Consider the following 14804-nt stretch of genomic DNA (forward strand, 5'->3'; position numbering starts at 1 on the left):
ATCCAGGGAACCATACTTTGATCTGAATTCTGGACTTCGTCTTCTCAATGCCTTGATGCCCTTCATGAGGTAGGCAACCACACAGTCAACGAGTTCCCTCGGGACAACTATGTGACTCCCTTTCATAATGATTCCACATGCCAAAGAGCTGAGCTTGTCTGTTACTTTCCACATCTCTGTGAACCTACACCTTTTGTCTGTGTGCCATTGATTTGCATCTTTCAGGATTAGGTGTCAGGCGATGTTGGTAATGGCCTTTTCCACCCTCTGCAGTCCGTCGTCCTTGGCAGTTGCTTGCCTGATGTCTTCCACTGTGAGGGCTTTGGGGCATGCAGCTTTAGTCACTAGATGTGCACATTTTTCCACAGCTTCACCTTCATCCTCTCAGGCCTCGGGTTCTATGTTCAGGTGTCTGGAAAGGAAGTCCGACGGATTCTTGGCTCCCGGCTGGTAGACCACTGTGAATTGATAAGATAAGAGTTGCACCATCCATCGTTCAATCCCCGCAAAAAGGCTTACCAGAGGTTTGTGATCTGTGATGACTTTGAATTAACGTACAAATATATGTATAAGTGAAAATGATGGCACACTCATTTTATGGTCAGAGTTTCACATTTGATCTGGGCGTATTGCACCTCAGTAGCAGTCAGTGTGTGGCTAGCGAAAGCAAGAGGGCTCCATACCCCTTGCTCTTATTCTTGGGTTAATACGGCTCCCAGCCCTACTGGGCTTGCATTCTACACTTACTGTGTTGTTTTCTTGGGATTAAACTATGCCATGGTGATGTCCCTTAGGATGGTGTTTTGGTGCTGTCAAATGCTTCCTCCTTAGTGGAGCCCCATGCCCAATTTGCTCCCGCTTTGGTGAGCACCCTGAGTGGTTCTGATAGGCTGGCCAAGTTTGACAGGAAATGTGCTCAATATGTTGCCATTCCCAGGAAGCTATGTAGTTCTGTTGGATTCTTCGGGGCTGGAGCTGCCCTAATTGCTGCTGATTTCCATGGGTCTACTTGGAACCCTTCTTGCGAAAGCACGAATCCAAAGAACTCCACTTTGGGCTCGAAGAACGAGCGCTTGTCCTTGTGCAATGTTCGCCCATTTTCCTTTAGGCATTGCAGCATGGTTTTCAAGCATTTGTGGTGTTCCGCCAAAGTGAATGCAAAGAGGAGAATATCATTGCAGATTTTTTGCACCCCTTATAAAATTTACAGAGTCTTACCGATTGCACTTTGGACAACTTGCGCAGCAGAGGAAATTCCAAAATTTAGCCATTTGTATTGACGCAGTCCTAGGTGAGTTGTGAACATGGTAATGTACCTACTGTCTGGGTAGAGCACTAATTGATGGTACCAAGCTTCAAGTCCAGCTTGGAGAAGCATTTAGCGCTGTTTAGGTCTGCAATGATGACATCCATCGTTGGCTTTATGTGTTGTTCCCTGTGGATAGCCCGATTGGGTAGCCTCATGTCATTGCAGAGCCGGATAGCTCCCGACTGCTTGGGTTTTTTGGTGATGGCATAAAGGGATACACACAGCATTGGGCCAGATACTTTTTCGCTTGCATCCATCTTCTTGAGCTTCTCCTGCTCTTCCTACACCTGGTGTCATAGGTGGAATGGTACATGCCGGTGTCTCAGTGCAGTTGAATGAATCATCTTATCAATGTTCATCTTCACTGGGTGCCCCGTACCATATCTTAGTCCCGTGAATAGATTTGGGAACTGTTCCAGGATGTTGTCTTCTGAGGTGTGGCATCGGAGTAGTGTGCCTTTTCCCTCCACCGTGACTTGGAAGCAAGCATTCACCTCTTGTTCTCTGTGTTAGACTTGTACGTCCGTGGTACCCACAAAGGCCAGAAGTTCTTTGCTCCCATATGCATATATTTGGGTTTAAGTTGGGTTGATGGGAGGGTGTGGACTTCGCAGTAGATACTGCATGTGTGTCATAACATTTACTGATGCCCACAGTGTCAATCAGAGCTGGTACTGTTGTGCCGGTGATGGCTATTTGGCAGAGTGGTTGGGGCCTCCCCCTTTGCTGTAGGGAGCCGTGTATGAAATGAGGAATACATTCTCCTCTTTGTCGTCCTCAAAGGTTGTCCCATAGTCTTGCCACCTCTCTGGGTTTCTCTCTGCCATGTTGGGCCTGTCCTTAATGGACAGCTGTCTGAGAGTTCTGGAGAAAGGGCATCGCCCTTGTCCTCTTCGCTCTTTTCCGCTCCCTCTGCACACCCTTGCAAAGTGGTTTGGCTTGTTGCATGTGGGCCACAATTCCGATATGAGGCTTCTGGGGTTGGTCCTGCTCTTTTTCACTGGTTTTCTGGCCTGCTCCAGACTGCAACCACTACTTCAATCTTAATTGTGGGGCTCTGTGGTGGAAGCCGTCCCTCTCCCCTTTGTTTAATGCTTATTCCATTTCTTCTGCCCTCGTGGTGGATAGGTTGTATGTACATGCAAATATCAGCATATTTTCTAGAGAGATGCCTGGCTGTCGCAGGATTAGTCGCCTCAGTTGTGCAGACCTGCTCCCTTGTATTATTTGGGCTCTGACTTCCTCTGACTGGTCATCGCCGGTACACGTGCTTGTGAGTCCCCGTAGTCGATGGTAAAACACCTCTAATGATTCTCTGTCTGGTTTGACGTAATTTAAACCTCTTGAAATCTGGGTTTGATCGAGGGTCAAAGTGTGCATTTAGTATATTGATAGCTGCGTTGTAGCCATCAACACCTCAGGTAGCGGGAAGATGCTGGAATAGTTTGTAGTGTAGTAGCAGGGATCTTTTGGCTTCACTGTTGGTTTCTCTGGTCATGCAGAAATAGTTTTCTAGTCAGCCCACCCATGTTTGCCTTATAGGTGTGGTTGTTTTGGGGTCTGCCAACTCGCTGAATGGTGCGAGTGCTCTAATTGCAGTATGGAACGCTGTGGCTGTGTTGAGGGGATGTGCCCCTTGGGCCCCTCAAGCCTACTCATTTTCCCCCATGCTGCTGGATTTTTCTCTATCCCTGCCGTGAGGTCAGTGTGCATTGTGCTGTTGTGTGTGTGGGGTGGTGACAGCTTGCCCACTGTGCTTGTCTTCTCTTTTCTATTGCTCGATTCTTTCTTTAAGCATTAACCTTTCCTCAGTGCTTGTTTTGTTTTATTATTAAGTTTTGCTCTCCTCTTTTTTTCCTCCCTTTTTTTTTTTTACTGTCTGCCAATCCTCCCCAAGAGATTGGCACACTGCCTTCCCCCAGGGCTCATCTCAACACTTTTGTGTTCTCTCTCTGCTTCAAATTGTTCTGTTTCAGGTGTGGTGCACCACGGCCTCCTCCAGGTGATGCTGTGTCACTCCAGATGGAGAAATCTTCTGCTGTCTGGCTTTTCTGCTTCTGAGGCGGCAGCTTTTAATTACTTGAACGTCCCTGTGATGTTCTTCAGAGACCCCACCTTCCTTCCCATTGTAATTGTAGATGATGGGAAATGCTGAGGGCTACAACGCATGGGCCTACACAATGTAGGGGCAATAGAACACAGTTGCAGGCTAACATCACTACCTTTTACAGTGAGCCGAAGTGGCTCTTTACACTCCGAAAGGCTATGTTGAGAGGCCAAAGGGGTATGCTCAGATTTCCAACTATTCTATTTCTGAGCAGTCCCAAATCAGCATGTTTTGCCATCTGTCTAACAAAGACTGTCTAATTGTCTTGGGGAGTAGTTCTCCAATTAGAACCAGTCGTGGCTGCTAACAGGAAAGGGTGGAGGGCAGCGTACGGAGTGGGGGGCACAGGGGCAGTTAAAAAAAAGAAATAGACTTACCTGCCCCTCTGCGATCCGCTGCTCCTGCCAGCCACCTCATCTTGTGTGCTTCCCTCCCCAACCAATCACGATGCTTCTCTCATGCTGTTACACAGCATGAAAGAAGTGCTGCAATTGACCTGAGCGGGCAGAAATGCTGCTCAGGGAGGGAGTGGGGCACTGCACTTGGTCTCTACCTGGCTGTACAATACAGCTGGGTGGAGAATTTCTAAGGGTACATGTCAGTTTGGCCAGTCTCGGACGGCGGGACAAACTGACATGTGCACTTAGAAGCGCACATACCCCTCCTCCTTCACTTGAGGCTGGCTCCGCCCCACCCTACAAAGGTGGAAAAATAAAGGGATAATAAAATAGTTTTATTATCCCTTTATTTTATTGCTTTTTGTCAGTAAGGCCGCCATAGCGGAGGGGCCGCCCCTGATTAAAATGCTATGCATGTCTGAAGCTATCACGCTATAGTTGTACTCCCTTGTCACATACTGTGGAGGCTTCTGCATCTGTTATCATGGCACCAAAATTGCTCTGCAGGGAGAGTTTAATTTGTAGATATTTTCACTGTTGAGCCTGATGTATAGATTGAACTCCTTTTTCCGTTTATCAAAGAATTTCAAGATGTTTTCCTCTAGAAACTGCTTTATATATAGCATGACTTGTGATGACCATTCGCCCCAAATAATCAGTCTCATTTTAATGAGCAACTCTCCATTGCTCCAAATCATTGCATACAGCTGTAGAATAAAATGTATCTTGAATACTGTATGAAACGACAAGATGTCCATCTCTGAACTGATAATACTTGTAAATATCTTGCCTCCAAACAAGCTTGCTATAATCTAAAATGTGATACTTGTAAATGCAAATACATTTCAATATGTAATGTCCCTACTGCTTGCCAATACTCTTTATTGCTTTAATCTTGACAGCCATAGTCCTCATTGTCACAGTCCATATGCGAGGTGTATCCGCACATAGGAAATAAGAAAACCTACATCATATAAAGGAGAAGAAGGCTGTTTTCTCCATCAATATGGCCAAAAAAAGGGAGAAATTTAGAGTGTGCATCTGGAATAACTAGGTTGTGGGGATAGGCACAAATTGTCATATAAGCAGTACGGTTGACTGGGTTGTCTATGCTTGTCAGAACTTTTCCTATACATCACCTTAGACCTAACAAGTTTGTGAGTGGCATTCTTTTGGGTTTTAGCAGCTGGTACAGTAAGGAGGAGACACACGGAATGTGTTAATGGTTGAAGTAATTTGCCCAAATATGTGAATGGGGACCATCTGAACAAAAGAATGGAGCAAATCGTAAGGCACAGTGTGCAGAGTTTTTTACAAAAAGAATTCAGCAAGTGGGGGTCATGGGTACCATTGTTCTTTCTTGTGCAACAATAAACATCGAAGTCATTGTCCTAATGTCCAATTTAACCTTTCTGCTACACTATTTATTTGGGACCCAGTGGATGTAAAAACATGACTCCTATCTGTTTCAATAATTTAGTTAAAAAAACAAGAAATTAATTGAGCTTCTCAACCATTATTATGACTTTAGGAAGTTCATGAAACCTGAAAGTTTCAGCCAAAAACATTAAGGCAATGCAGTCATCTAGGGTAACTTTTTCATGGAATGTGGTAAACGTTGGTGAAATATTCGACTACCATTAGGTTTGTGGTGTGTTGTTGAGAAGAGGGCAGGAGAAAAATAATTTCAATGGAGATTCAGGACCAAAGCTGTATGAGTGCATGCATTGGCTGCCGGCGTCCAGTGCGTTTTCTGTGCCTGTATGTAGAATATGAGCAGCAGCTGTAAAATAGGAAATGCAGTTCTCAACATCTTGATTCGATATAGGCCACCAAAAATATGTAGTTCAGAAATCAGTAGTTTTTTTATGCCCTTTGTGGCCAGGGATGATGATTATATTAATAAAAAAGTGTTGTGTCTGGGTGTTCGGTATGTAGAGCCTTCCTCTGTCACATAAGAGACTGTTTGTACGTTCACTGTTTTATGTTTAGGAAAATGATTGTCCCCCATCAATCGGGCCGCCTTGTTTTTCCAGCTCTTCAGAAACATTTGTATTTGGAACTATAGGTGGGCTTGATGGCTAGAATGGAGGGAAATTAATCAATTGTACTGCTGTTTTCACTGATTAACATCTGACAAGATGTTAATCAAAATGTTATCTGATAATGGAACCAAGAGAAGAAGAGCAACAGTCTACCATAGCAAAGATCTAAGCATTTCATTGATTTTAAGACACCTAAGTTTCCATAAGCCACTCCTTCTAGGTGATGGCCTCAGTATCTAAAGGCTTCCTTTACACCAAAGACATCCTCATCATCAACTGTGCAGTTTTTTTCAGCTGGGTCGAGGATGCATGAAAAAAGCAGAGACAGGGGAGCCTGTATAGCTGAGTGTCTCTCTGATAAAATAGCTACAATGTTGCAAGAGGTATCAGTCTCGAGAATACACGAACTTCGAGGATCAAGGTTGCATTAAATAGAGGTCATAGTAAACGCCTTTTTAAGTGGCAGAACCATCTCGGTCTGTGCATTTTACCACCCCCAGAGGAACAGCACTTCCGTTTTTTGGCAGTTAGGTGATGGCTAGTACAGTGCCTGGAAAAACTCACCTAAATTGCCTATAAAGATGGTAAAACTGAGGACGTCTTGGATGATCTTCAGTTTGAGGGGTAGGACAGTCACATATGATGCTTACATTATTCTCTTTCATTTGTACTCCTTGATTATTCCACCAGAACCCTAAGATAGTAACCTCCATTGTATGGAGTGAATTTCGTCACAATTGTTCTAAAAGAGTTCCCACATGATTCCTGTTTTCTTTCAAAGAGAGGGAAAATTTGTATTATCCAGATGCACTAGAACAAAGGAATCCAGGAGGTCAAGGAAGATGTCATTTCTGAAGTGCAATGGGAACCATTACAAAGACCAAACAGGATTACTAAGTATTCATTATGCCCATACAAGGTATTAAACTTTGTCATCCACTGGTAGTCTTCCCAGATGTTCAACAGAATATATGCAGCCGAAGATTTAAATCAGTAACGTACTTCAAATTGATCCAACAGAACAGAAATAAGAGGGCATCAATGCTATGGATGGTAATCTTGTTAAGTTCTCTGCAATTAGCACTAAGCCTATACTCAACCTCATTGGTTTAAGGATGAAAAAGATGGGTGGTCCTGCTTGAGAAGTGGCATAACTGATGAACCCCTTCTTGGGATTATCATCATGCTGTTACTTCAGGACCTGATGCTTCTACCAATTCAATGAATAAATTAACCCATATGGAATCTTGGACAATCGCAAAAGTTCAAAAGTGGAATACTATGGACAGTGATAAACTGATCACATAAGAATGTAGACTTCTGAGATCATGAGCACTAGACAGGTCAAAGGGTGCATAATTTGTAAGTTGTTCCTCAGCTTAGAATGCAAATCGATGAAACACAAACTCTTCTGTTTCCAATCGATTCAATGGTTGTGGATTTGAAACCAAGGTGTACCCAGAACAAAGGAAAAAAGAATCTGCAATAACTAGATGAAAGGACACTGATTCAACATGACCTATGTAGGTGGAAATAACATGGGTTCTGTTTCTAATAGGTTATCTCCTGAAGTTAAGGAGGTACCATTGATATGACAACTAGGCTCTCTCCTTTCCATTTTCTTCTTTGGAGGGATATGGACCATCTTTTGGAAATGTAAATCCATAAAAAATCCAAATGACCCAGAGACCAGGAGAACCAAAGCTTGTAGGGTACCCTTATCTGTAGCGATCATAACGAGGAGGTAGCAATGATTTTTAGATGGAGAAGCCCCAGTCAGGTTGAAGGATGCTCAACCTGGGCCTGCCCTTTGAGAAACAGCGACCCAGTTTACCAGATGATTAGGATGTTCTGCCTTCCCACAATATATATATAACACCTTCATCCATCTATATTTTTGCTCTTACTTCGAGAGATGTTTTCACAATTGCCTGATTTGCATGGACTCATGACTTGCTTGCCTTTAGAGTACACCACTGGGAACCACAGGAGACTCTCTTCTACTAAACCATCATTTCTCACAACTTCTTGTATGTTGTTGGCGCTCCAACTGGAGAGTTAAACCTATCAATGCATTAGATAAGTTAGGTTGGTTTAGGACCAAAGGAAGAGTCATTCCATTTCTCAAGTGTAGGAACTTGGGTTGTTGGTTGACTGGGGTGTGAGCCCTGATCAAGCAACAATGACAGTCCTTGTCAGGGTAAGGCACAAGCAAATCCCAAATTGACAAGTGCTCAACCACCTGGTAGCTTGGCACAGAGCAGTCAGGCTTATTTTAGAGGCAATCTGTGAAGCATTTGTGCAACACTTAAAACAGTAAAACAGTGAAAACACCACACAAAAATAATCCCACACCAGGTTAGAAAAACAGAGCAAAATTTAATAAATTAAATAAAACCAAAATGACAAAAATACAAATAGTAAAATAGTTTTGAGAGAAAAATACCCTGAAAAGTTTAAAAGCAAACTGGATATCTGGTCGCGCCAGACTGGGACAAAGTCACAAGTTCAGGCGAACCACAATAGAGCGTCGACTGGCTACAGGGACCTAGTTAAGCCCGCTAGAAAAGTACTTTAACTCCTTGCATGTGGAGCATTGCATGGATTCGAGCCACAGATGCATCACACAGCCGAAGCGGTGCATTGGTTATGAGATGAGGCAAGGCTGTGGTACAATGCCTGCATTGTTGTTGAGGATCACCGTTGACTGGGCTTGTGATGCGAAGTCCAGCGTTGAGGATGTGGCACTCAGACGATGCGTTGGTTCTGATGAACTGCGAGGCTGCGATGCTGAGTCCGGCATCATCATCAAGGCTGCCATTGACAAGAAATGCTAGGGCCTGCACAGAGGATGCATTGTTAAGCAGCGGTTCCAAAGGTTATGTGGGTTGTGGTGGCGATGCAAGTCTTTGAGATGGGTCCAATCCATGCAGCAAAGGAGATGCATCTGTGGGACTGAGTCTACAGAGGCTGGCAAACACCTTAAGCCCACTTCCAAGGGTCTAGGACTGGGGGGGGGGAGGGAACCACATGGCAGTAGATTCATAGATGGCAGAGTTCAGGTGCAGAAGCAAGGTTGTTGAAAGCCTATTATGTCCCTAAGGCTTCAGATCAGGAGGCCAGCCAACTAGCCTCTTCAGTTACTCTGGCTTGAAGACATGCAGGCCCAGTCCTTCTCACCTAGGCAATAGGGCAGCAGGAGGGCAGAGCAAAGCAGGAGTACATCGGGGTGCAGTCCAGCAGAGTGGTAGTCATTTAGCAGCACAGCAGCCCTTCTTCCTGACAGAGTATCCACATGTCCAGAAGTGCACTGAAGAGTTGGTGTTTGAGGGCCAGGATTTATACCCAGTTGTGCATTTAAGGTGGAGGAGAAGCTTCTAGAGATTCCCCCTTCGAATTCCCCAGGCATCCTGCCTTCCCTGTCCTGGATCCAGTCTCACTACAGTGGTATAAATCTCTTTGTGTGGAAGCAGGACAGACTATTCCTGTGTAAGTGGGTTGTGCCCATCTCCTCCTTCCCATCCCGCCAGTGAATGCCCATCCAGGCACACCTGAGCTCTCTGTAGTTTGTGGCTGTCTAGAAGGAATACACAAAGCCCAAGTGTCAGCTACATCCAGTCATGTGACCAGAGATAGGTTATAGGCACTAAGGCGGTCATTCTGACCGCGGCGGGCGGCGGTCACTGCCCGCCATGCGGTTGCTGCCCGCAGCGGCCATTCCAACTTTCCCACTGGGCCGGCAGGCGACCGCCAAAAGGCCACCCGCCGGCCCAGCGGGAAAGCCCCTGCAACGAGGAAGCCGGCTCCGAATGGAGCCGGCGGAGTTGCAGGGGTGCGACGGGTGCAGTGGCACCCGTCGCGATTTTCACTGTCTGCAAAGCAGACAGTGAAACTCAGTATGGGGCCCTGTTAGGGGGCCCCTGCACTGCCCATGCCAGTGGCATGGCCAGTGCAGGGGCCCCCATGGGCCCCACGACACCCGTTCCCGCCATCCTGGTTCTGGCGGTGAAAACCGCCAGAAACAGGCTGGCGGGAAGGGGGTCGGAATCCCCATGGTGGCGCTGCAAGCAGCGCCGCAATGGAGGATTCCCTGGGCCAGGGGAAAACCGGCGGGAAACCGCTGGTTCCCCTTTTCTGACCGCGGCTTTACCGCCGCGGTCAGAATAGCCCAGGAAGCATCGCCAGCCTGTTGGCGGTGCTTCCGCTGCCCTCCGCCCTGGCGGTCAGAGACCGCCAGGGTTGGAATGAGGGCCTAAATGGCTAGGGCAAGAAAATTACAACTTTCTAAAAGTGGCATTTTCAGAATTGCAATTTTAAATCCAACTTCACAATAAGCCAGGATTTTTAATTGTGATTCCAGACACACCAAACATGAACTGGGTATTCCTTCCTATTTGGAAATTACACTTATAAAATGTAGTAAGGCAACTCAAGTGTTACCCTATAGGAGAGATAGGCTTTGCAATAGTTAAAAACATATTTAGGCATTTCTCACTATGAGAAAAAGTACATGTCTACTTTTTAAATACATTACACCCTACCATCTGGGCTGTCCCTAGCCTACCCTAGGGGTGACATATTTATTGAAAAGGAAGGTTTGGGCCTGGCAAAAGGTTTATTTTGCAAGGTCAAAATGCCAGTTTAAGACTGCACATACAGGCTCTGCAATGGCAGGCCTGAGACATGTTTAGAGGGCTAATTAAGGGGGTAGCACAATCTGTGTTGCAGATCCATTAGTTGCATTTAATTTACAGGCTCTAGGTACATGTTGTGCCTCATTACTAGGGACTTATAAGTAAATAAATTATATCCCAATTGGGTAGAAGCCAATGTTACCATGTTTTAAGGAGTGAGCATGTTAGCCCTGGTTAGCAGTGTTTAAGTGCACATAGCCCTAAGGCCAGCAAAAACGAAATCAGAAAAAAGGAGGAGGAAGGCAAAAGGTTGGGGGGAAAACCACACAAAGGCAACAGGTCTAATATCACATAAGCCCTAATTAAAGACTGTGGGTGCAGGGTCATATATCAAAGCCTCTATAGAGCACAGCTGGTGGAAATTGTTGAAAAAGATAAATAAATCACTGGATCCCTGTTGTAAAGTGAACAAGCCTGAGTGGGAATCCTGCTCGCACTGATGGTCTCTAAATATGCTGCAGATTTGTTCTAGGAATACTGTCTAACCAAGGGATATTAATATGAATCAAAATAAAGATGACTTTAGACTGATCAGTCAAGAGCATAATGGCTTTGGAAAAAAAACTGCACTTTGCTAAGAAAGCTTAGTACATACCAGGATGTCCTTTTTAGGTGGGGCCACTCCATTACCCGTTGATGCCATCTGACTTGCTATGTTGGAAGTATTCATTCTTGTGGCTGGTAACCCCATATTTATTGTTGTGGATCCTGATATACTAGATTGCGAACTGTTTTCCAGTAGCAGGGTGTTTTCTGAATTAGATTTTTCTGTTTAATAAAAAGACTTTTATTGCTGGGCAGTTTTGAGATCCTTGCAGCTTGTGTAATCTGTCACTTCGGGTATGAAGCTGAATTCATGAAAGCGCATGTATATGTTGGGCCTGAAAAACTGTCACATACCCGAGTCCAGGATGGAAGGATGTTGGTAGTCAGGTGTAAACCCACCTCTATCTACCTCTAGACACATAGAATGAGGGACCACAATCCCTATGTGGACAAATGAGGTTAATGGAGAAGGGATAGAGAGAAGGAACTGGTTTCTCCCTTTCTGGTGACTAACGGCCTGATTTAGAATTCGGCGGACAGGTTACTCCGTCACAACGGTGATGGATATCCCCTCCCCCAAACATAAATTACATTATTTCCTATGGGATTTATATTTCAGCGGATGGGAATACCATCACCATTGTGACGTAGTAACCCGTCTGCTGAAATCTAAATCAGGCCTTAAATTGGGAATAGTATTACAGGCAGTTAAAATTATACGTCTAGGAAGTTTGACACAAGTTGTACTAGTCTTGCAGTCTCTGGTTACAGAGACCTCACGCTTGCACACATGAGGTATATTACTTTGATTAGCAAAGGAAACAATGAGACTCATCTTTTCAGTTTTCATTTCTCAAAAATGAGAATGAAGTTACAATTAGATTAATATATATTAATGTGGTTTATATTTTAAGTTAGCTATTCATCATCATTATTGTACAGATAGTTCAATTTTTTTTGTAAACATCCATTAATATTCATATTGTTGATGCACTCGGGATTTACAAAGACACCTTGATTTACCAGTTCCCTTCTACAGGAGTACTATCATTTTGTTTTACAAATTAATATTTTTATTAACTGGTAAGCTCTTGCTTAAATACATAAATTAAAAATCTGTTTTAAATATGTTGGTTTTGTGAAATTCCAACAGTTCTTTCACATAACATAACCACTTTTGTTCATGTCTTCTCGCATTGTCATTGATGCCTTACTCATTATGGTCTTTCTAGTTGGCTGTCTCATGTTCCTACAAACGTATTAAAGCTGTTTCTGCTTTTCTTTATCTACACTGACTCACTTTGTTATTCTGCTCTTCCAAAGACTGAGATTAAATACTTCACCTTCTGACTTTATCTCATATCCATGAAGTTTTTCTTTCTATCCCAATAAACACAATACATCTTGTATCACGTGTAATTAAAGTTTTTAAATATTCAAACCAACAAGCTTTTAACTTTAGAAATTGTTCATTTGTATCCTCTACCCCTGCTGGTCTTTGAACAAATTTGCAAACTTGAAGTGAAAATCTGTGTTGGTATAGTAGATTAACATGCATTCTTTCCTATCTACGGTTTTAAAGATGTTTGTTCTCGATATAGCTTACTCCCAACAAGTATATTTTTTGAATATGCTACATTTGGTATGCCAGTCTTTTAAGATTATTGACTAGAAAGTGTAATAAACTTCCTTCTTATGTCTGGTTCCTTTTCCAATGACCTTTGTGCAGTTTATTTCCAAGTGACGGTTTCCATCCTTTCATGAGTTGTTAAGTACTTTCTACATATCCTCCTGGATGAAACCAGTCTGCTAAATATAAAGAGTTCCTATCTTTCAATTTTTCTCTATCATTATTTACGTATCTAAAAAAGGTTAATTTGGGTAACATTTTTCAATTAAGTGAAGTGAAAGATGTGACAACAATGATAATTGTAGAAATATTCTAATTCATTCATGATTGCAATACTGCATTTGAAGTTTCTTAAATAAAACATAGGAAAACCAGAAAAATAACATAGTTCAAGCTTTGTACAAAATGTAATATGCCAAATGTAGTATATTAAAATGAAATGTTCATGCTTTAAGTTGTATCTTGGACATATGTCATGTAAAATAAAAAATAAGAATGAATGAACATAAATAGGTAAGAACACAGCATTTCAAATCAGGTTTGACAAAGCTATTTATGGATAATGCAAACAGTTTAACACATTACTTTTTCGCGGGAAGGTGTTCAAATAATACATTACTACAGCAGGAAATTTGGATTGAATACTTAAATACTTAAACCTTCACATTCACATTGTTGAAATGAGACAATTGTTGTGTGTTTTGTCCCCAAAACGTAAGCTTACCATTTTTTTTAAATCATACTCTCACAAGATAGATTTTCAAATGAATTGTGGAAGGACGAGACTATCAATGAAGATAATGTAATGGAATGTAGTCTCTTTTCTCCTATATGACAACCCCTAACTCACGAACACTATCCCTACAGATCTTTGATTATCAGTGGAAATCTTTGAACAAAGTTCCCCATTGAGTCTGATGAAATAAACAATTTAAAACATAACAAATAATAACAATGAAAACACAAAGGCAATGAAAAAGTGGGCACTAAGAGCATGGAGGTAGTGTATAATAGTGTCACGAATTCTAAATGCATTGCAAACCAAATAACTTTAATTATGGACCAACACAATCCTGCATTAAATTATCGATGCCACAACACCTTCCTGGACAATGCTACCAAAGATAACTGACTGTTTTGCAGCTCAAAATGAGGGATGCACATTCAAAGACATTTTGGATTTAATAGAAGCCTAAATCTAAAAAAACACTGTATAAAATATAACTGCTGGACTTAAAATAGCTGAGTTACCTAAAAATGTAACATATTCAGTATGCTGTATTAATTTGCCATTTTCTACTACACAACTTTGAATTATCAGCTTCCCGATCAAAGACTGCTTTTACTAAGGCCTTCATAAGGGAATGTCACTAAAAAATAAGACAAGATGGGTATGAAAAATGCATTTGTAATTGTTCTTGCCGTGGTCAAAGACGGTGATAGATGCAAAAAGCAGAAAACATAATATATATGGACAAATGATACACAGACAGAAATGTGATCTAAATCAACAAACAACAATACTGCAGCTTGCACACCTAACGTTCTTTCAATGAGAAGAGCTGTGACTGTGAAAATGGAAATGGACAAAGAGACACTCTCTGGTCAAACGTGTTTTTTTTTTTTTTAAATACAGACACTGATTAAAAAGCTATTGCCTTCATTTCATTTTAAGATCGGTCTACCAAGTATGTTCCAAAGTTACCTCTCACACCTTGGGTCTGTTGGGTGAGTATGTGGTGCTGCAGCATGAGAGATGGGTTTTGGTGACTTGATTGGCAGGTTCCTGTGGCTGAAAAATACAACATGAGACACTGAGATTTAGGCATATGGAGTATGCCTTGAATAAAATATGACCGCACAGTAATTTACCACCTCGTCATAGCCACTGGCAAAGCCTACAAAGAAAACTTACAATGAAACAATCACTTGCGTAATTGCTTCTTGAGAAAACCAGGATCTGAACACTACTTCAGAAACCAGCTTCATATTTGCCTTCCGTAAACAAGTAAATATGATATTGTACGTATTTTTTCACATCTTTAATGAAGAAGTAAAGTTATAGAATATCACTG

At 42.6% G+C, this 14804-nt stretch overlaps 1 protein-coding gene across 6 annotated transcripts in view; it reads right to left on the minus strand.

Annotated features, from left to right (window-relative positions):
- LOC138284878 (transcription elongation factor A protein 3-like) overlaps positions 1-14804 on the minus strand; it is a 194315-nt gene that overhangs the window by 96869 nt on the left and 82642 nt on the right. For 5 of the 6 annotated variants that reach the window (XM_069224116.1, XM_069224117.1, XM_069224119.1 and 2 more), the window contains one exon: positions 14435-14521. In XM_069224116.1, the coding sequence (XP_069080217.1) occupies positions 14435-14521 (87 nt within the window). The remainder of the gene's footprint in view (positions 1-14434; positions 14522-14804) is intronic. The other variant, XM_069224115.1, reaches the window with a different exon arrangement.

The sequence above is a fragment of the Pleurodeles waltl genome, chromosome 3_1 (genome assembly GCF_031143425.1).
Source record: "Pleurodeles waltl isolate 20211129_DDA chromosome 3_1, aPleWal1.hap1.20221129, whole genome shotgun sequence".
NCBI lineage: Eukaryota > Metazoa > Chordata > Amphibia > Caudata > Salamandridae > Pleurodeles > Pleurodeles waltl.